Below are 22,789 nucleotides of genomic sequence, written 5' to 3' on the forward strand. Positions count from 1 at the left end.
TTTGATTGTAACGAGTACATATCTGATTCTTCTAACATAAACGGAATAACTATAATTTGAGTTATCGATTCAGATCAGGTTTTCGCTGCACAAAAGGTGTTGTTCGCGTTTATAGCCGTTCCAAAGTTCATATAGAACCTAAACACACCCTGTGAATCACCCTTCCTCCACTGTGAGTCATTGGCTCCATAGCTGCTCGAAATTATTCATCAAAACTGCAGTCTGTTTACATTTTTGCTTATACATCTTATATTCCCTAACAGTCAGAAAAATCACCTAGTATGTGTCAAACATCTTAGAGATGCCTCTTGCAGTGAAAAATCACTCAGGATGTACCGAGTGGCCTCTGACCATTTTAAGTGGCAGGGATTCAAATCTACACACACAAAAGCAGAGTTGGTCAATTTGTTTCAACGTTTTATTTCAGCCATCTCCAGTCAGGTAACAAAGGCCTCGAGTGAACAAAAAGTTTGCGCCCGCCACCCTCCCCCAACCAGATAGAGTTCCTCAAAACAGAAAGCTCACTGCAAACTGCCTCCCAAATTTTTGGAAGCTCACACTGCTTTTCACACTTGCACCGCTCTCAAAAAAATGAAACAAAAAGCACTCATTTAGTACTGGGAGGATGGCTGTGGGCAAAGGGGCGGGGCCTCAAATGCCTCTATGGTTTAAAAGATGGGCGCTTGTGACCCTCATGCCATTCTGAGGCTAAATTACATCTAAGCAGACAAGGTAAAATTATACAAAAACCACATGTCCCGTTTTTGATATTTGTCATGCCCCCAAGTGCTCACCTCTGCCAATATCTAATGAAGACACTTGACTGAGACCAGAAAGTAGGACCGCAACAGAGGAACCCAGAACCAGGAGCACACAGAACCAGGACCTAGCATCTAAAGTGACCCCTCACAATTTTAAATTGCTCCTCCCTCTGTCTAAAAAGCTTTAAATCTAAAGGATGTTTAAAAATGATGCAAACGCTGAATCCCATTGTTGTGTCAATTCAGGAATGTGAGCAACACTTTGAAGGCAAAAAAGCAGGAATGAGCAACTAATCGTTATTTTTGAAGTCGTTTTATATAAAGTCAATTTTGTTACCAACAAAATGTGAGTGATCAGGCAGCGAGCTGCATCGGATCATTCCCGACAGCGATGAAACCAAAAAAAGTGAGAAAATGAAATGACAGAAGAATGCTTGAGGTTCAGTGAAGGCCGACGCTTTGGTGACAGAACCAATGAGAATGCAAGAGACTGGTTGTGGGCGGTGCTTGTTGCCGGGGCTGCAAAGTCCATCTCCTTATTTGATGGCCTGGACCTTGGTAGCCACAGCAGACTCCTCCCCCATGGCAGACATCACGGTGACCTGCGAAGTCAGAGTTTTGCATGAGTGGGTCATGTGACAACATTCAAGATGACTGCCTGGACTCACCACAAACTCTTCACCGCCTTCAAACTTTGACTCGATTTCCTTGCCGAGGTCGTTATCTGGAACACGCAGGTCCTCCCTGATCTCGCCGCTGTCGTTCATCAAGCACATGAAGCCCTCGGTGATGTTGAGCAACTGGGACAATAAAGACCACAATGTTTGTATCGCACGCCAACAACAGCATCTGCACTAGTTCAAGCCCAGTTCACAACTCCAGGCCCGATCATGGCCTTTACTGCTTCACACATTTCACAATCCAGTCAAAGGTCAGGAGGGTCTGAACAGAGACTAACGAAGCAGGAAAGTTTGCTTGTGTTGTGGACTAGATCAGCACCACAGCCAGTTGAAGGGACTGGATGGAAAAACTGATTACCCGTTGGAAAAGTTAGAGCGTTTGAGCAAATTGAAATCAAAAGTCAAATAAGGCATGTTACTCGCAAGTGGTATTGAGTTCATGGTCTCTTCAGGACATTAAGTCAACACTCTGAGGTCACATTGCACTGCAGAGTGTGACAGAGCGTTCCGCAAAGGTTTACCTGATAGTCTAGCCTCTTGATGTCTGGGACATCCATGTTGTGGGTGGAGGGACACATGTCTTCATACTTCTTTTGGGTGAAGATGTCGATGCCAGTCAGGTTAACCTGACAAATCAAGGGAATGTGTTCAATATTCAAAACTGGAGCCCCCTTCAGGGTCTGAACAAGTCGGGGGTTTGGGTCTAACCTTAGCGTGGCCGTGCTTGCCGGTCTTGGAGGTGGACATCTCCACAATCTTGCAGGGACGTCCCTTGAGCACCACATAGCCGTTCTTGCGCAGAGCAGAACACTGCATGGGGTAAGTGGCGGACGCGCCAGACTCGCCGGTCGTGAAGTCAAGATCGGGATCTGACATGGTGTGATGCTTCTGGGCTGCTGGAACAGTCACATGAACGGACTCACTAGCCATTTAAAGGTTTCCACAAAAACACCACTTTCAATTAACCCACTAAACTGTTACATATTTATCAGAAGTATGGAGAAATTCAACTTTATAAAAAACAGGGCACAATACAAAGAAAATAACGTAAAGGGGACACTTTACAGCCAGTTGAACTGCCTTGTTTTTGTTTCACAGGTTGTTAATTTTCGTATGTTTGTCATTTCACCCGTTTGTCACGTTGAAGTCAAAATCAATTTGATTTTAATTAATTTAAATTTAATTTAATTTTAAAAAGACATTCAAGAAAACTGCCATTATGCAGTCATTTCAATTTATCTGATGACAAAGGGTTAATACAACTTCATTGCCAAGTGAGTGATCCTAGAATACAGAACAGGTGCAGATTAAGATATTTAGAATATATGTACAAAATGTAGTTTGTCATGACTGCATAAAAACATCTTAAAAAAAAAAAAAAAGGGTGTAATTTATATCAATTCACCTGTACGACGTTTTATGCCTTTTTGGATTTAATTGTAAAGATTCTCCAGGTGATCAAGTATCGCCAAGATCAGTCAAACTTAACTGGAAGTAAACAAGTTTGTACTCTTGCTAAAAAAAAAAAAAATCTATTTAAAAAAACTAGTAAAGAAGGCTTGTATGTTGTCGTCCACACACTTTGAGTAAAAAGTAAGTAGGTGACGCTGACAAGCTTTGACTAAAGCAATTTAAGAGGAAATAAAACAACTTTCGGCGACACTGAAACGTGGACGCGCTGACGACGTGCTCGCGTCAACACGAGGCTTGGGCGCTCACTTTATGGGAAAAAAAAAACATTAAAAAGGATCACTTTATAAACAGATTCACCAGCCAACACAACTAACAAAATCTGACACATGACAAGTTGAAGTCTTAGATGAGTGGCATGCCAGTAAAATAGCATATGCTACCTTATGTTAGCTGGCCTGCAGTTTTTTTTGTTTTGTTTTGTTTTTTTTTTTAAACATTCGTCCTATTGGAGGGACATTTTAAAAAAAGTTCGCCCAGTGAGACGGCCCACCAAAATGTAATAAATTAAGAGTTGTTAGAGTTCAAGTGGATTGAATTAGAAGTGCGCTAAATTGGGAGTTTCGCTCATCAATTGCCAGAGACGCTCAGCGCTTGAGTACCGTTAGCTACGCCATGCTAACAGCAACTAGCCGCCTTAGCCCTTCCATTCAAGTAAATCTGTCGCAACAAAAAACGCAACGCGCTCAAAAGTGGCCTGCAAGTATGGCGTTTTAAATGGCAATCGACGGAAAAACTGTGGTTTTAATCGAGGAAAGGAGACGTTTGTTGAAAACACGGGGGTATTAGCAAAGACGATGACAAGCGACTTATAGCGACCGCGCCGCTAGAAGGCCGCGTGCCCATTTGATTGAGCCTGTCGTGTTAATCACGGACAGCAGCCCGGCCATACACACTCAAACAAGAACAAAAATATACCGCTAGAACCTGTCAAGCCAGCCAGTGCTTAAGATTAGCATCTCCCAGCCCGCTAGGGGCTCAGCTAAGGACCGTTATTTTCCCCTCTTTCTCCCCCTGGGCAGAAACACGCGCCATGCCACACTTACCTTCCAAGGAAAAGAGGACCACAAGTGCGCATGCGCGTCCAACTTACTGCGGCATCCGTAGAAAGAGGGGAGGGAAGGGGCTGTTTATGTGTTCCGCTGGACGCCTGGCAGCCTGGGATGCCAGGTTGGAGGCCAACATGGCAACTTGGCATGTTGACACACTGAAACTAGCATGAATTCTCTCAAAAAAAGATCACATTCTGGAGCATTCTCTCCAACCTTGTAGCAAAATATAATTCATCAATTCATTGTGTTAACATATGCTACGACTAATTCAAACAATATGCATGTTGATCACCTGCTCTCACTTTATTTACAGAAACATTATGCTCGAGTCTGCAGTAGCCGAGTGGTTTTGCACGTCACCCTCACGGTCTGGAGAGTAATGGAGACTGTACAATGCCTAAAGGTGTGCGTCTCTAATTAGCCTAATGTGTGTTTTTGAGATGTTGAGGATGCCACAGTACCTGGAGGAAATCTATGCAAGCGTGGGAAAACAGGCAAACTCCACACAGGAATGTTACAACTGAGATTCCAACCCAGATCATTTTATGTAAGATTATTGATAATTTTATGTAACGGATTATTGATCATTTAGTGAGGAGTGAAAACAAAGAGCCAATCTGCTGTTGATGCTGTACAAGGAGAGGATGTTTATTCTAGATTTCCAACATCACAGATGTGTGTCCTTAGGGTTGAGGTTTGATTCCAGTGATCCAGACGAGGGTGAAAACACACATGCATGTCACACACCTGTGCACACTTGTCCTACACACACACACGCACACGCACACACACAGACAGCTGTTCACAGTCTTGATACAAAAATTGAAATACAAATACCACAATAAAAACAGTGTTGACCTCTTTTTTTTAAGAAATTGTTATAGCTATGTTTTCTAATCCGTAGAAAGACACCTAAGTTTCCAGTGAACATGTCTGTCTTTCCCTAAAACTGAAGAGTAAGATATACAGTGTAAATATATGTATAGAGAGCGCACAGGATGTCCACTACTAAGGTGAACATCCTATAGATGTAAAAGGCTTCAGCAGCTGGCCGCAGAATGGCTTGCTTACACCTACTTGTACATTAATCAGCATAAACAGAATAAGTAAAAGATGAGCCTCACAAAAAAAAATTGTGTTTGTGCTCAGGTGGGAGACCCCCCCGACCTCCTGCTCTTTGTGGAGTGGGAGCGACACATCTTAAAAAGAAAAATCCCAACAAATTCAGCGGTTCAGTGGAAGATGAATGAATCAATCATGTCCATGACTGATGTCACGGTTACATGAATGTTCATAGGTGCATTTTGCTCACCACGAGTGGCAGTGGTGGAAAATGCATGGCAAAGTACCACAAATGTGTTTCCTGAGTGATGCTGGACCACCGTGTGTTAAAGGATGCTGACAGAACGCACCAGCCAGACTACTCTCTTATGCAGCATTTCTGTCCTAATGCCACTTTGACCATAAGTCACATTTAGAGCCCCTCTTGGCGTGATTTTATTGGCACCACACAGTGGGTAGAGGAGGCAGGTCGCACTAGTCGGATGGGCGATGGACAGGAGCTCCAGAGGCGAGTCTGAGTGGGGATGCTGTCAGACACTGCTGTGGTAAAATAAGTGACTTTCTTAAGGGCATCCGTTCAGAAGAACTAGCTTTGCTATGCACATGTGCTTGCGAGTACATTTTTTGTTTCTACAATTTTGCTGACGTTAAATGTTGTCATGTGTCCGACCAAGAAGTGACAACGAGGTGTGTTAGCATGCAAAATGCACAATTAAAGTGAGCCCAAGCATGTTGTGCAAAACTCCCATCCAAGGAGGAGAGACTACAATCTGGGTAGTATCGTGTGTCCAAAAACAGTGAGTATTTACACGGTTGCATTGCACGCAGACGGCAGCAGATCGAGAGGGGGCCACTAAATTAGGAACCGATAAGAAAATATCTGCACGATGAGCCTCAAAAAGCTCCCTTTGTGTCATTTTGGTGGCGAGCGCGACAGGAGATCTTTGAGCAGCACTTTGATGAATGTTCACACTGTGAGCAGCACCCTTTGTCAAGTGGTTTAAATGCATGAGAACATCGTCATCATCAGGAGCACAGCGCTCAAAATAATATTCAAAATCATTAGCTACAAGGTAGTCGCCTCTGCTGCACACTGGTTGACTATCTTAAGCATTTGCACGACAAATTGTGAAGATCTGTTTGCAACAAGCAAGCCAACCAACCGATGGCGACCGTTGTGGCTTGGTTCACTGAGAACAAAACAGCTACTCTGCCTTAGCTTGAAGGAAAAAGAGAGAATATCACTTTCCAGTGGACTGACGAAGAAACGGCACACAAAAGGAAATTTACAGGAAGTGAGGGAGCAAAGAAATCATCAAGTTATTTATGGATGTTGACTCGTGGCTCCCTCATGACTACTCATCACTGCCAAAACTGACCAGAAACTCCCTAAAAAGCATTGCTATCATCTTTGTTGAGAAGTTGTTTTCCCTCTTTTTCCTTCACAATATATCAAAAGAATAAGTTATTTACTCATTGGCTATTATTACACAAACACCCCTATTTTGAAAAACAACAAGTGACACGTCCATTTGGGATTTTGTTTCTGACGTGTCCTTAGTAGCCGGTGCAAAAAAAGATGTCGCTGGATTGGAGCAGTTCCAGAAAGTAAAAAAAAAAAAAAAAAAAAAAAAGAATTTATGTGCTACAACTTGTCCGCAGTTCCCCGGTCGGCCACAAGGGGAAGTCAAAGGCTACTCGGCGTCATGTCATCCAAGTCCGAAGCGATGCCAGCCTCGAGTGGGAGCAAAGGCGTCACGGAGGTCCAGGGCGACACTGCCTGAAGACTCTGTTACTAACACCGGACATCCCTCGTCTCTGGTGGCGGCGGCCATGTTGGGAGTGATGAGAGGGTTACCAGTTCATCATGGAGCTTCTGTTGAGGGTCATGAAGAAGACTTGGCTGCTGCCTCCGGAGCGCACGGATGCAAAGAAAACCTGGAAAAGATGAAGACACACAAAGCCAGTGGATGAGCTTGTATCATCACTTCTTGTTGACCTTTAATGCTCAGAGGCATCTGCAATTTGTAAAACGCAGCTAACATTCAACATACAAGTGTGGCGCTCTCACCTTGTCATTCCTCTCAGACAAGAACTTCAATCGCTGAGCTCGCTTGTGCATGAAAACACCGTCCAGGTGTCCCGTCTCCACCGAGCGGATCTCAATGGCCTTCTCTCCCCAGCCCATGATCTGGTTGGAATGGATGTATGCTACACACACATGCACATTTTAAGGTCACATTAGTTCCTAGAGTCTGTTCCATCTGTTTAGACACAACGTGGAAAAAATCGATCATCTCCCTCATTTGTTTGTTCCACTTTTGAGAGCTTCGTGGAGGATAACTTTGTAAAAAAAGAAAAAGAAAAAGGCTTCGCTACACATCTTAAAATAAAGTTTGCGTCCTTCTGTCCCACTTCTTAATGTCACGTTGTTGTATGTGATATACGGCATCTATTACAATGGACAAGTGCAGTTACAATGATTATGCATTTAAAATTGGTCAAGAGATATGCAGCGGGGAAAATGATCAGGCTAAAGGACGTACCAACAGAGGTGGGCATTTCGCCCCACTGCAGCACCACATCTTTGGTGATGCGGCCGTAGGTGTTGACGTACACACCCTCGTCCTCGTAACACAGCAGCATCTCCATGCCGTCCGTCTTGGGCAAAACTACAATGGCGTGCGGGGTCACCTGCCCCTGAATCTGTCAAGGTACGACACACAAAAGCTCAAAGGAAGCTGGTGGTGGTTGTTCCCCTCTCCATCGCCACGGAAACAAGATGATGCTGAGACAGGTCCTTCTTCCTTATACTTACATGTGAGGGGATGTAGATGTCGTAGGGGTTGCCAGAGTCCACATCAATGACGTGGAAGCCTGCGCTGGAGCCATAGATGACTTTTAACCTCTGCCCTTCCTCCACTGTTAGGTCCACCAGCAGGGGGCGGTGCTGCAGCTCCGTGAAGGACTGACACAACACAAGAGTGATGATTTATGGGCCTTGCTTTGTGCACAGGGGACATAAAGGTCTACCCCAAAGTGTTCCCACAAAGTTGGAAGCATACAATTGTTCTAAATGTCTTGCAAAGATGTATAACCAAGGTTCAGGGACAACTCTAGTCTAACCTCTGATTTATTCATCAAGATGCCTCACCTTGAAGGCCATGAACTTGTGGTAAGGTTTAGGAGCCCAGGCGTAAATCTCCACAGCGTTCTTCAAGGCAATCACCAAGAACTTGATCCTCTCGTACTTCACTGCAGCACAGAACACAGTTGAGTTCAATGTTCTGCCATATTTTGAAGAATGTGTCCTTCTTGAAGCTGTCTGTGATGCGAACAAGACCTCCATACCAACTTTGTAGTGCACGCATCCCTCCAGCTCGCCTACAGTGATCCAGCCCTGCTTCTTCTCCACCTCAGGGTCATTGTGTAGAATCCTGTTCCTCAGCCAGGATAGGTAGTAAACACGCAGCTTGTTCTTCTTGCCTGCTCCAAAGGAAACATGTTGAACTTGAACCTCGACGAGCGTGTCCCGCGTGTTCCAAAGAGCCCACCTGAAATGGTGACCAGGACATTGAGACCCTCAAGGACGTCCATCTGCTGGAAGCGGCGGCGATTGATGAGGTTGTAGACTTTGCCCTGCCCGCTGCGGTCCAGCAGCATCAGGCCGTTCTCGGTTCCCACGAGCAGGTTCACTCCTGCACAAGCACACATACAAGAGCGTCTAAGCAGATGTGAGAGTCCAAAGCGTCACAGATCACACAAATGACGACCGGCTCACCCCACAGAGCGGCACACAGGATCTCGGAGTTGAAGCGCTTTTTGTACTTGCGGATCTCGGGCGTGTCACTGTGCGGTCGGATGTTGGTGGGATTGACGTTGACCACAGAGATCTTGCGGGCTTCATTGAGGCGCGCCTGCTCCTGCTTAAGCAGCTCGTCAGCAAACATAGCTGGGACAACACGATTACAAACGAGCAGCGGCGAGTCAGACGGTTTGCACGTGCATCATTAAAACACAACATGTCAAGTGTTTGAAGGCCACCTGAAGCAGAGATGTTGTCCTCGTCGTCCGTCGGGGAAGTTCCGTAAACCCTGGGATCCACAAATGGCGTGAAGGAGGCCTTGGAGCTGCCACCGCCGCTGCCGCCTCCTCCTCCTCCCATCCCGTACTACCAAACACAAGAGAAAACACAGCTTAGCCACAAGCCGAAGAGTCTTCACTGAAAGTCTTCAATTAAAAGTTGCTATGGTAACATGGGAGGAACTTTGTGGGTCGAAGGCTAGAAGCCTGAAGGAGCGACGGAGGAATCATAGGAGCAGAGACAGTTTTTTCTGCATATCCAAATGACACCATCACTAAACAAACAGCAGGAACAGTGGGAGTGGGATCACGGTGTGGGGATGACAAGGTGACGGTTTCAGGGCCAAACGTTGGATTCATTCGACCTACTTGGGCCCCGGGGCCGTCACCGCCAAGGGGAACCAGGGGGGAAGTGCTTTGCTGCACCAAATCGGGGAGATCTGAGGTGTCGGTAAAGAGATTAGCAATGCCGAGGACGCCGTTGCTGGCGGTCGAGCTCCGCCTCCGCTCGCCAAGTCTCTGGAAGAAGAGAGAAAGGGGCGGGCGGCTGTGAACGTGCAGGGCGGTTGTGATTGACAGAGGCTGGCAGGAACCACGCTGTGCTTTTTAGATAGGCGGGGGGTGGCAAAACCCCCAAGGAGCACAGTCCTAACTTAAAAGTTAGGCTACACAAGAAGCAGTGATGACAGCGGCTGGCTGGGAAGGCTGTAAATGTCCGAAGGTGCTCACCTCACGCATCATCAGGGTGCTGTCTTGGGAGTTGTTTCCATACGAGTCACCATGCGAGTCGTTGTGGCCTCCCATCATACCGAGGGCCTCGTTGGCTCCTTGGCTGGCTGCAGGCCTGAAAGAGGTTTTGTTTCACCACTCGGTTCCACTTTGTTTCACACTAGCGCCACCTGCTGGTACTCACATGATGCGAGGAATATCGCTGACAGCCACCGTTCCGTCGTTAGCCCCGCCCTCTCCCTCCTCATCCTCACTGCTGTGAGACTCCTCGCTGGAGGAGGAATAGTCTGTCACCTTGACGGGCGGCCGGCTGGTTTCTTCCCCCTGTCGCAGCTCTCGCAGCTCCTTGGCCAACGCCGTCAGGTCCTGGAAGTGGAGGCGGACGGGAGGGGTTACAAACGAGCTGGTTAATGGATGAAGCTTAGAATGTCATCTAGTCATCCTTCATCCCAATGAGACATAGAAGGTAGAAATCGGAACTGCACTTAGGTGGATGCTAATTGCTAATCGAGACACGCTGCAAACTAGAAGTGGGGAACGTGGGTGGGGCATGCTGGGGGGGGGGGGTTAAAGGTCAAAAGTCAGGGAACTTGTGCATCCCCCAAACCTCAACTTGATATTTGACTTCCACCAGCAAAGAAGGAGGAGCGGTAACAGGAAGGAAGTGCGGGTTTTGATTTGGGACAAGATCGGGTAAAAATGCAGCACATTCACTCCCCCGCCCTTTTCCCTATGCTGGTAGAGGGGAGTTGAATCTTGTGCCCTTTGGCAACAGGTCACATTCTCAACCACTTATCCACAGCTGCCAACCCTGCGGTGCATCTGATGTGCTGCAGAGAGTAGTTAGCATGCTGAACGTGCTAATGGGAGGCTGCATGTGAGGGCGAAGGCAAGGAGTCTCACTCGGGTGGAGGGGGTGTTCAAGAGGAAGGGGGCCGGGTGGGGTTGGGGGCGGGGGTCGTACCACTGACCTCGTCTACAGCTTTCTTATAGCTCTGATGGAAGGAAGGATGGAGGGTGAGAAGAGAGAAGAAATGATCACGAATAAAGTAAGAGCACAGTGTGTGTGTCTGGATGAGGTGTGTTCATGTGCTCACTGCAGGTCGACTGGGTCGCGACACGTCTCTGCTGTCCTCCTTGGCCTCGTCTGATGGAACTATGCCTTCTGTCTTCATGGCTGCATTTGCTGAACAAACACACACATTAATCATTACGACCTAACACACACACACCACGTTCTATTATGTAGGTATGCTGTACGCAGTGTGTCAGCACCTCGCTCATTAGAGCCTCCCTGCGAGCTGGGGGTGCTAGAGCTGGAGGAGCTGCCACTGCTCGTTCTCTTCAGGGGTGTATCCATGGAAACATCAGTCCTCCGAAGATCAGGGTTGCTATGACGACACAAACATTAATTAATGTGGCAAACATTGCATATTCAGACATGTGAATTAGTAGCGCCCCCTTAGGGTTGTGGTCAAAATGCTCTGGAAGACATGGTAACAAATGCAGTGCAGATATCACCATAGTTGAATAATAATTACACAAATAGTCAATTATTTATGGGCAAATAATTGCTAAGTCCCACCCTTGCCTCTGCAAAGATGGCAGCCATGTTTTTCAACAAATCTTGCTCAAATTTGACATATGTGCTAGCCAGTCACGTCAAGGTGTGTCCCAAATCTTGCTGTGATTGGCTAAACACTCTAAAGTTGCTGTGGGTGGTTTATAGAGCTGTGTGAGAAGGTTCAAGTCAATTTGACCTACGATGTTTAGTAACAGCGCCACCACGTGGTGTATTTGTCAGATAAATAACATCACTGGCAATACAGTAGGGCTGCATGTTGTCAGGTATTTTCACCCTTTTGTGTGCAGTAACTCAGTAGGAGAAGAGTTAGAGCACTCAAACACATACAGTCATCACAGACACGCCATTTTGTGTTAGTGTGTGTGTGTGTGTGTACCTGGCCCGTATGAGGTGAGCTCCAGCCCGTGGTCCGAGTCCAGGACCGTTTCCAGGTGAGTTCTTCCTGACCAAAGCCGGGGAGATGGACGTGGTCCTCTGAGGAACCTGAGGGACACATGTAGGTGAATATCGCTGAAGGTCACATGTGCAAACAAAACACACACAACCCAAAAAGGAAGGAGATCAAATGAGGCCAGACACATAAACACACACTACACAACATGCACACAAGTGCACACACGCGCATACAGGAGGGAGCATGCAGAGACCTTGGGGGGCATGTCGTCGTCTTGCCGCAGCCAGGAGCTGCGGTCCAGCTTGTCAAGAGGGGGCGCCAGGCGTGAGAGAGGCATGGGAGGAGGGGTGTCTGAGGTGGGGTCGGAGTTCTGCCGGGGCATGGGAGGTCGGGAGGGGGAGGGCGACACCGTGGAAGAGGACACGCCGTGGGGGTCGTACAGAGACTGTGAGCCTGACAGCCCGTGACTCTTCACCTGCACCAGGTGGGCCATCTGCGCGCACACACGCACGCAAGCAGGAAGCAGGCAAGAAGAAGGAGGAGGACGAGGAGGAGGAGCACATCGGTGGTCAGGAAGAGAAAGAACATCATGCATGGCAACATCCATGTTCATTCACACCAGAGTGTTTAGATCCACGTGTGGAGGCGTGGCTAAGTGTGACTGACAGCAGCTGCACGCACCTGCGGCTCTACGGAGCGGTGCATGGGCGGAGTCCGGGCCTGCTGGATGCCGCTGCTGCTGAAGGACTCGGAGCGGGGCGGCAGCGAGGGGTCCGAGATCCGGTTGGAGACTTTATGCTGCAATGCAGGAGAAGTCTGTCTGTTGATCACATAACGCTCGTCCACCTGACACACACATCAGACCACAGTCACTCCCAGCATGCAGTGGGGCACGTGGCAGCTTCATGCACTTGGAATATCTACCCAAACATGATTTTTGGTTGCGTGCAGTAACACCGTGGAGGTAATGTTAACGTATGCGTGAAGTGTGCCTCTGAGGCTCGGAGGGACATGAGTGTGTGTGTCTATGTTGGCGTCCACAGGGAGACAGGCTGATTATAGCTCTAGCTGTCCTACATCTGTCCACCAGCCGCCACTAGGGGGCAAGCCTGGGCATATGCCCTAAAAGTGTGCAGAAAGAAGCAGAGATTAATGAAGCTTGTGTTGCTGTGGCGCATCCAGAGCTGTGCTACGTGATGAAAATGATTCACAAAACAATGAATATGTTCTATCAAAGTCGCATGTGTCAAAAGACAAAGAGTCCAAAGTGTCCAAAAGAAGAAGCCTGCAGGAGAAGGGTTAGCTCAAAATAAAAGATGAAGCGTAAAAGTAACGTGACACACCAATGGTAGCTATGGATGTTTTGGCTCCGCCCCCTGTTAGAGGAAGTGAAGTTGCCTGGTTAGACAAAGAAGCAGTTAGCAGGGGTTAAAGGTTAAGAGTGTTAGTTGGATTCCGAAGAGAGCAAGAGCAGCTTCTGTCTGCCCTCCTGACTGACCCGGCGGCTGGGGCTCCGCCCTCGGGTATCCGGGCTCCTCCTTCGGAGCGCCACCGGGGCTTGCTCTGGGGCACAGGTGATGCGGATTCGCGGCATGTGGCCGTGGTGGTAGTTGTGGTCGTAACTCTTGGAGGGGCTGACGTGGGCAGGGTAGGAAGGGGGGCGGGGCCTGCGAGGTTTGTAACCGGGAAGCAAGAGGAGGTTGTCCAGGTTGGTGTCTCGAGGCTGCCTAAAGGAGTGGTACTTCTTGGGGGGAATGCGAGGCGAGTTGCTCTGAGCTCGACGCATCACCTGTGCAGCGAGGTGATGAAAACATGAAAACAAACCATCTGTTCATCCTCACAAAAAAAACGCAGTGGTTGCTAACAGTGAATTTCACCCCATTGTCTCATGAATGCCACCTTGTCAGAGTAGCACTTTAGAACATGTAAACACCAAACTCATGTGCACCTAAAAAGAATCAGGGATGTGAACAGAACATGTGAACAAGTCTCCCCGTGTCATCCGATCATCTTTCTTTCCAACTGCGAAGTAAATGCTCCAATTAACGTCTGTGTTCACTTAACCACCCAAAAGGTCCCCAATAGTCGCCGGGTGCTTTGGTCTACAAAAGCAAATAAGCGACGGCCTCAGCTGTCACTGTAGGCAACCTCCTTTGTCGCAGGGTCCAAGAGGTTAACAAGATGAGAATAGCTGCCGCTCTACAATTATCACCGACTTCCAGTAAATGCACATCCTCTTTATGGTTAGGGTGAATCGCACATTGGATATAATTCAAGATTCAATTAGATAATTAGAGCATTTACGGTTATAACTGACTTGAACAAGGAAAGTGGCATCAAAGTGTCAGATGTAACTCAGTGCAGTGAATCAATCGCAAATGGAGCACCTCTTATTCAAGCAGGCTTCATCAGTTCATGCTCAAAGACTAGATAGGACAGCTCTAGTCTGAAGGGATGGTGCAAGATCCAAACATTTATACTCTAAAAGGTAGAGGCACGCCCCATACAAGACTGGTCGTTAAGCTACAGTGGAATGAGGCCTCTGCCTGGAAGTACCCTCGTATGTATTCCATTCAGTTGTAAAAAGCAAAAGTGGTTGCGTCGTGTTATTTGTAAAGGGGTATCCGGTCTTTGGGGTGTACCAGCCTTTGTCTTGGAGGTTACCAGTGTTACATTCTGACCTGCTAACACCCTGAACACTTTGCACCACAAAAGAGTGAAACCAGTTTTGCCCTGTGCCTCCACCTCATAGAAGAAATGCTTGGATTTTGCACCATCCCCTTGGATGAGAGGCAAAATGAACAGTCCATTTGCGATCGATTCAATGCCCTGAGAATACAACAACTTGGATGAATGACAATATTCACAGACATGTCAGGTGTAACATTTCAAAATAAAGAAGGAAAAGCAGGTTGGCCAAGGCGAGTGGAATCCAGTTTAAACAAGCTGCGTATAAAAAAACAAAAACAACATTGATTGACAGTCATGGTCGGGTGTCAAACAACTTGGCAAGATGTCGCCGGCCGTGACGCCTACCTCTTTGGCCCAGGCGGGCTTGTCGTTGGCGGCACCTGGAGCCTGGTCCTTGTAGTGGTAGAGCTGCTTCTTGTCCTGCGGGGGGCGCTGTGGATCCTGCTGCTGCTGTTGCTGCAGAGACACCAGGTAGGCTCGCTCCTGCTGCAGCTGCCTCTGCAAACGCTCGGCCTGGCGCTGCTCCTCGATCTGCTTCCTCTTGTACTCCTGCAGGGGGTAAAAGGAAGGTTCAATTCAGGACATCGGACTACATTCTAGTCAGTATGACGTCACTTACACTTCCCTCTGATTATTGCATTCAAAACCAGTTTACAACAGTAACTTCACAGCTATAGCACTGTAGTTGCATTCCAGCTGTGCCTCACTGTCACAGGCGCTATGTGGTTGCCATGGAGACGTTTGACATTACCAGCAGTAAGGCCTGCTCCTGCAAGAGCTGCTGCTGCAGGATCTCCAGCTGCCTCTGTTCCTCTTCCAGCTGTCTACGGATATACTCCTAAGCGCCATGGGCGGCGGCGCAGAAGCATCAAAGAGCCAAACGAAAGAGGCGGGACAGGAGCCAATCACAGACAGCCGCATCACCACAGCAGGAAGAGAACACACAGGAGGACGAGGATAGAGGAATTAGAAATATCAGGAGGGAAACTTAAAAGGTACAGCTATGTGTGTGTTAGTGTTTGCAAGTGGAGCCATCAAGCAACCAACAGCAAGGCAGTCTCCAGTCATGTGATCCCCAGCATCGAGCAGCTTGTACACCCATTGCCGCCTCACCTGTTCTCTCTCAGCGTGTCTCCTCTCCTCCTCGCGGCGGATCTGCTCCATCTCCTCGTAGCGCCTCCTCTGCTCCCGCTCCTGCTGTTTCCTCATCTCTCGCTCGCGGCGCTGTTGCTGCGGTTCGAATACGGAATGTCACTCATTAGAGCACACAACAAAATATCATTGATGGCTCGACATGCCAGATGGCGCAGCTCCGCTCCAGTCCTGTGGGTGGCAGTGACGCACAAGGAAGTGGGTTAAAACCGTCTTTTTTCATGACGGCTCCATCCGCTGGATGTGGTGGCTCACTGATCTACTTGGCTGCAGTGCAAGTAATGAATAAAGTTGGAAATAAATGACTTGAGCCGTACCTTTATCTGGATCTGCACCAAACTACAATTTGCCCAACAAAGCCAGCAGTGATAAAACATCTTGCCTCATTAGTTTGATGGATATAAGATACAGGATGGTGCGAAAGTCTGGATACATAGGTAAAAATGCATATCTTATAAAATTATCTTCTTTCTCATTTCATTTATTCATTAAATAAATTATATATATATTTGATATTATTATACAAAATATATTTTGCATGTATTCAATGTTTTAACACAATTATTCACACAGTTATTTAATTGTAATCAATTTTAATTATTTCTTTCTTTTATAATGTATGTATATTATATGCCAAGAGTTTAGGGACACCCTGTAGCGCAGAAGAAAAAAAATCATGTTAATAAAAAAAAAATGTAATGACCTCCTCCAGCCGCCGCCTCTGCTCCTTCTGCTCCTCGATACGTTTCTGCCTCTCGGCCAGCAGCTGGCGCTTGTGCTCCTCGTTCTGCTGCTGCTCAAGTTGCTGGCGGCGGATCAGCTCCGACCGCTCCTTATTGGCCAGCTGAAGACGCAGGAAGTCCCGCCTCAGAGTGGACTCCCCGGGAATATTGATGATTGAGCTGCAGGAAGAGAGACGATAGGGAGGTGCTCCTGCTAGCAGAAGCGAGGGCATTATCGTTGTACCTGGGCTCGCCGATGTCCCGCTCTTCATCCTCCTCCTCGCTGCCGCTGTACTCATACTCGGTCTCATCTGGAGACAGACACAGGTTAGGACACGCCCTCGTGTTGATGATGCTGCTGGTGCGCATCATCTCCTCACCTCTCTCGCCCCTCCTCTTCTTGGTGCGGTCTATGTGGTCCTTCAGCTGGATGCGGACCTGCCGCTCGTTAGGAAGGTCCCTGATGAAGGGGTGCTTGAGGAGCTGCTCGGTGCTGGGCCGCTGACTGTGGCTCTTCACCAGGCAGCTCTCGATGAACGACTGGAACTTCTTGGACCTGCACACACACACACACACCTTTACAAGCTCAAAGTGCATGCATCGATACCAAAGGTTGCGGTGTCGCCCATCCCGAGTATGTATATATGTGTATTTTATCACATGACTCACCACTTCTTTGACTTGAGTCTGGGGGCGGGATTTCTGGGGATGAGGAAGAGTGCTCTCATGGGATGCATGTCGCACAGCGCTGATGAGGAAAAGGAAGGAAGATGACGTGAAAAAAAGAAGAAATGAGGGTCCAGTGAAGATGTTTGACACTTACGTGGCGCTCCCTCCGCCATCTCTATGGCCGTGATGCCGAGCGACCACAGATCACTCTGCGAAAAAGAGAGAAATGTTTGCATAGCCAAGCAGCTAACGTGCTAACAAGCTAACGAACTGGCTGCTCCGTGTACTTGTTAAGTCATAAAAATATCCGCCATCTGTCCCCCTCTTGCATTCTTACACTTATTCCCACTCAGACTTCAGTTTTTTGCAGATCATTTCAGCAGCTCAAACTTGAAAAGACGCTGATATGGCGACACTGAACATCTCCTGACCGCCATCAACAGGGGTGTCCAAACTTTAATATATGTCATATAGCTTGTGAATGATGAATTAAATAATTTTAAAAGACAATAAAAGTCAATGACTACGGGCCAAAAATGCACGCTTTGGACACCCCGACAAGGCCCACACGTGCATGCGCTCTACCTTGAAGTCATACGTGGCGTCTGGGTTCTCGTCACACGCGATGACCTCCGGCGCCATCCAATATGGTGTCCCGATGAAGGTGTTCCTTCGTCCCACCGTGCGGTCTAGCTGAGCGCTCACGCCAAAATCCACTGCACGTACACACACATGGTCAAGACTGTAATCAACTTACATTTTTTTTTTTAAAGTCATTTTGGAAGCACAAAGCTCACCTAGCTTGACCTCTGCATTCTCTGTCAGCAGCACGTTTTGACCTTTGATGTCCCGATGGATGACCTTGTGCTGGTGGAGGTGGGTGAGACCCTGCAGGAAAACATGCTGCGCATGAGTGACTGACGCTTTTTACTGCTGCTGTGCTGCGAGCTCACCCTGAGGATCTCCCTGCAGACGTAGGCAATCCACTCCTCCTTCAGAGAATTCCCCTTGGTGTTTTTGATGAGATCTGTCACCGAGCCTGCGCCGCAGAACTCCATCACCAGCTGGAGCACACAACCGACATTATCAAGATGGACTCCAAGACCACGTGATATTTAAAGGTCCCGTATTACACTATTTTGCAATAAATGTCTCCCACCCCACTATTTTTTGACAGGGTTTACATTCATGACATTTATGGCGTTTGAGGGCCTCTTCTCTCAAAAGTGGAGCAAAACAGTGAAAAAAAAAAAAAGTTTTTCTCAGATTTAGTGCTTACAATTAGGTTCATATTAGCCTTATAACATCATTAAAATGTCACTTTTGCGTAACGGGGGACATTTAAGAGCCGTGTATATGTTTGTCATAAAAAAAAAATGTATATGGTTGGATGCTACACACCCATAGCTGGTCATCCATGCCGGGAGGATTCTTCTTGATGAAGGCGCCGTAGTATGTGGCGATGTTCCTGTGGTGGCTGTACTTTTTCAGCATGTTGATCTCCGCTTTAATCTCCTCCTCCTCATCCTAACACATACACACACTTGTGAGAACCTGAAGTATGCAAGTGTGTGTGTGTGTGTGTGTGTGTGTGTGTTACATACTCCTGTGACGTCCATGACCTTGATGGCAGCCAGCTGTCCAGTTTTGACATGGCGACCCTGACACCACACAAAGACAAGTTTTAATGATGAGGATGTGTCACCAGTGTTTTACGCTGCACTTTCTCTTCAAAAATGCTAATAAAGTGCAAATAATGAAATGTGCACAATGTCAGCCGTCCTACATGGTTTCTCTCCTAGTGGCAGACAAGAGAACAGCAACAACATTCACACACACCGTTGCTCCTCCGTGCTCACATCGTCAGCAGCGGAATATCAGAGCAGTCAAAAAGCTGAATATTGGTGTTGTAGCAAAACCTCTGATGTGAACATTCTGTTCCGTTGACTCGTTGCTCCAATTTCAAAACAAATTTAGAAGAATTATCTTCCGGGGTTAAACTGCCTTATTAACTATACATTTTTACATTCATGTCATAAAAGTATAAAAAAGAATCCCAAGACGGTGTAATGAAACTAAAATAAAGTAAAAACTACTCACCCTTTGCGCTTTCTGGGTATTGCCATGTAATATTTAACTGTGGTGCTTTCTCTGTACTGTACTGATCAGCCAGTCGGACCCTTTCCTATTTTCAAAACATTTCCTGTTCCAAGGTTATCATCATTCTTTGACACACAATAACGGTTTGGACTGCCAACTGTTTAACTTTGGAAGGTTCCGCTGTACTTAAATGGCAACCATATCTGAGATTTTGTCACTCAAGTTCCAGATATCAGGAATGAAATTGTTATGTAATACTGATCCCCATCTACACGATCTATATATATGTCACAGCACAAACAAACGCAATTTTCTCTGCACTGCACTTTGCGCTATATTGTATATTAGCAATTGTTCTGTCCAGACTAGTCAAATGCAAAGTGGACCTCAGGTTGAGATTGCAGGCCGAGTGGCACCGACCTGACCCCGCCGCCGCCTCTGCCGCGTGAAGCAATAAAAGCTTTGTGAGATAGAAGACGAGAGGGAGCGATAGCATCTTTGTTGGCTTATCGGTCTTCCTGCAACACTGACACCTGCAACACAATTGCTCGGATGGACGGCACATGACGTCTTCAGCTGCTGCAGCCTCGAGCACAACAACACTTCCCAGGTGCCGTGTTCAGACAAGCCTCACATTCTACACACAGGCAGCGGCATAATTATGTCACGTTCCCACGGCAACATGCATGATACCTGCGCTCACTTCACCTTAGCCAACTTCCTGGAGTTCCTTTTTCCCGCTAGAAGCTCTTTTAAGCGTGTTGTCGTGTCTCAAATGGAATACTACTAATTGTAAGTATACAGTACACTGTGTACTTAATTCCTGCGTGCGCAATATGTGAGTGTGGCAAATCCTTGTTGACCACATTCCACAACTACAGGTTACTCCTCAGCCACCATTCTTTCAAGTTAGGCCCTCCCCTTCCGATACGTATCCAAGATGGCTACTGTTAAGTGTGTAAGTGTGTTTGAGTGCAACATCTGGTTACTGCAGTGCACTGCATTTTGCTGTACCACTCAGTGCAACACACTTATGCACTCAAAAGACTTCGGCAGTGTCTCAATCTGTGCTCAGACAAAGCGGGCAAATATTGCGATCGTAATTTCCAATAAGTGGAATAACGTCAGTAATCAGTTTTGGACAGCAATACACTCAAAATTTGTACACTCAGGAACTAAGTACAAAAAATGGAGTGCACTGTCAGCACTCAGCACTTAAAACAGCCAAAATGATGAGCGCGACAGCACTACACTATCAAAACTGGCACACACTGGTGCACAGGACACAAACTGAAGTATTCCATTTGAGACACAGGCGCAGTGTAAGTACGGAATTGAGCCAATTGAGACATGGTACGTGTGTTATGCTAAAGCTAGTCAAAACAGAGTCACACTAGGAAGTGTTTACCCCGAAACAGTTTAATGAGCTTACACAGAATACACAACACACGAGGAATGAATCATAGAGGAACATCAGAAAGCCTTACCTTGTACACTTGGCCGTAGGTGCCATTCCCAACCAGTTCGACCAGCTCAAAGATGCCAGCCGGGTCCTGTGAGCGAGATGCAGAACGAGTTTGAGAGCAGGAAATGCACACGTTTGAAATAAATTTTGGAACTCTCTTAGATGCACACACAGGCTTGGTAGCTAAACAGGAGCTATATGATGCTTAGCTAAAGCTGAAAGAAGCCAGACAGGATAATGATGTTGGATTTACACTACATAAAGACAAAATCCAGTTTGAATGGGATCTGTGTGTAAACAGACAGATGGGATCCGTCCTGTCAATGCAAGCCTAGTGGAAATGTGCAAACCACATTGAATGGTAAATCCAAACTATAGAATAAAAGCATAGAGAATTGACCACGGTGTATACTTGCCTCACGAATTTGAACCAATTCAAGGCCAAATTAAACATACGTATGTAATAACTGATTTTGGTTTTATTCATTTATTAGTGTTTACTTGCACGTTGTCACTGCCTGGCGATGACGTGTGTAATTGTTTACGTGCCTTTGAGTGCATATGCATGCAGTCTTGTGACAGGTGTACTGTACAGGAAAAGTTAAAAACGGATTTGGGCAAAACCTGCAGTGAACAGTCAAACATTTTTGGTCTAAGCTGACTCGTCTCCTCCTGAGCCGCTTTCACAGGGTGAAAATGTGTCGAAGCATGCATCCCTACTGCGTTGCCTATTTTTCTGATAAATACACCACAGGGTGGCGCTGTTAGACCCCAAAAGTCAGGCTGACTTGAAATTTCTCACGCCAGTCAAACACTGGTCTACAAAACACCCTACTGTAACTTCCGAGTATTTGGCCAAATCATCATGTGTGTAAAATTTTAGCAAGATTGGTTGAAAAACATGGCCGCCAACATGGTCTACTTAGAAAGTAATCCATAAATCACTGATCTAATGATTATAAAAACTCTGGATATCTGCATTACATGTCCATATTACATGCATGCTAGCATGTCCTCAAAAGCATTTGACCACAATCCATTGGTGGCTCCACAAATGTCTTCTACAGCTTTATCTGGAGCTCAAAGATGCTAAGTAGGAGCTCAGGTGAAGATGGAGCAACAAAGGGATGTAAGGAGGGGGTACCAAAATGACCAAAATGAGGAAGCTTCGCATCGCATCCCACCACATCTCATGGCTGTGTGACCTAATTTCTCATCAGACATTTGAGGCCTGCAAGAACATCTGCTCTTTCTTTACCTCTGTGATATAAACACAGACACACACACAGTCCCACCCTCCTTCATGTCCAGACTTGATTGGGGCTCTGCAGGTACAACGGTGAAGGAAAACTGAAGAAGGGGGGATGGCGAGAGAGAGTAGACGCACACGCACGCGCAACTGCACGCCCACACATTCCTCAGCTGTCTCCTTTCTGTGCACAAAGCGCGTGCGTGCGTGGACTCCCAAACAAGCCACCGTGACACGAAGAAGATGATGAGGACGATGATGCTGTGACCACAACATCACGAAATGGCGGAAATCGTCGCTATTACTGACGGAGGGCGAGCGCGCGTACGTACGCGTGCGTGTACGTACACATCTGCAGCAGTCTACTGACGGCCATTGTAAAAAAAAAAAAAAAAAAAAACACGTTCGCGTGCACGAGAAATGCAGCACGTACACGAGTAAGAGACACACGTACCGGTGGGTGATGGAGGGGGGCAAAAGGTGGAGGGAGGTAGACAGGTGCTCACACGCACACAGGCTTACCCGTAGAGCAGACAGGTCGATCTCGTCCAGACTCCTGGCGGGGGAGTCGCTCGCCATAGTGGTGCACTCAAGATGGAAGCTTCCTCAACGACCATCGACCATCCGACGTGCAGCGGCGGGAAGGAACGCTCCTCGACCCGAGAAAAGGATCCCCTCTCCCGCCACAGGGAGGCTGGCAGCGGGCAGGCGGACGGGCGACGTCAGGATGAGGAAGAAGGAGCGACGTGCACGGAGCTCCAGCTGCTGCTACATGCCTCCACCTGCACGGAGGGGCCGGGGAGCGCGGACACAAGCACGCGGAGGGAGAGAGCGTGTGCACAGCGGCGGCGCGCACTTGACGGAGCGTCACTCTCAGTGCCCGTGTGTGACGCGCAGAGCAGGAGCGCGCTTTCCGGGAGTGGCC

The 22,789-nt window shown here is 47.4% G+C and overlaps 2 protein-coding genes across 16 annotated transcripts; both read right to left on the reverse strand.

Annotated features, from left to right (window-relative positions):
• Nucleotides 1–404: 404 nt before the first annotated feature.
• Nucleotides 405–4,075, reverse strand: eif5a (eukaryotic translation initiation factor 5A). Of its 2 annotated transcripts, none has more exons than XM_054766288.1 (5): nt 3,958–4,075; nt 2,150–2,337; nt 1,963–2,067; nt 1,430–1,561; nt 405–1,363 (listed from the first exon to the last, which is right to left on the reverse strand). In XM_054766288.1, the coding sequence occupies exons 2-5, from the start codon at nt 2,315–2,317 to the stop codon at nt 1,298–1,300; spliced, it is 471 nt and encodes a 156-aa protein (XP_054622263.1). In that variant the 5' UTR covers nt 2,318–2,337; nt 3,958–4,075; the 3' UTR covers nt 405–1,297. The 2 variants fall into 2 exon arrangements, with proteins under 2 accessions (XP_054622263.1, XP_054622264.1); XM_054766289.1 differs by having other exon boundaries at nt 2,150–2,334; nt 3,958–3,988.
• A 511-nt stretch (nt 4,076–4,586) lies between these two features.
• Nucleotides 4,587–22,738, reverse strand: tnikb (TRAF2 and NCK interacting kinase b). 14 transcript variants are annotated; one of them, XM_054765421.1, is made up of 34 exons: nt 22,387–22,737; nt 20,638–20,703; nt 18,655–18,711; nt 18,452–18,577; nt 18,004–18,114; nt 17,848–17,938; nt 17,636–17,766; nt 17,205–17,259; nt 17,051–17,129; nt 16,762–16,937; nt 16,626–16,692; nt 16,363–16,561; nt 15,621–15,737; nt 15,259–15,345; nt 14,853–15,056; nt 13,315–13,605; nt 12,498–12,662; nt 12,070–12,309; nt 11,799–11,905; nt 11,113–11,228; nt 10,935–11,023; nt 10,809–10,832; nt 10,022–10,203; nt 9,838–9,952; nt 9,478–9,627; nt 9,070–9,196; nt 8,807–8,977; nt 8,580–8,723; nt 8,377–8,511; nt 8,180–8,280; nt 7,844–7,993; nt 7,572–7,731; nt 7,097–7,236; nt 4,587–6,963 (listed from the first exon to the last, which is right to left on the reverse strand). In XM_054765421.1, the coding sequence occupies exons 1-34, from the start codon at nt 22,441–22,443 to the stop codon at nt 6,880–6,882; spliced, it is 4,314 nt and encodes a 1,437-aa protein (XP_054621396.1). In that variant the 5' UTR covers nt 22,444–22,737; the 3' UTR covers nt 4,587–6,879. The 14 variants fall into 14 exon arrangements, with proteins under 14 accessions (XP_054621396.1, XP_054621397.1, XP_054621402.1 ...); XM_054765422.1 differs by lacking the exon at nt 15,259–15,345; XM_054765427.1 differs by lacking the exon at nt 13,315–13,605 and having other exon boundaries at nt 22,387–22,736.
• Between the last annotated feature and the right edge of the window lie 51 nt (nt 22,739–22,789).

Source organism: Dunckerocampus dactyliophorus, chromosome 21, assembly GCF_027744805.1.
Source record: "Dunckerocampus dactyliophorus isolate RoL2022-P2 chromosome 21, RoL_Ddac_1.1, whole genome shotgun sequence".
Classification (NCBI taxonomy): Eukaryota; Metazoa; Chordata; class Actinopteri; order Syngnathiformes; family Syngnathidae; genus Dunckerocampus; species Dunckerocampus dactyliophorus.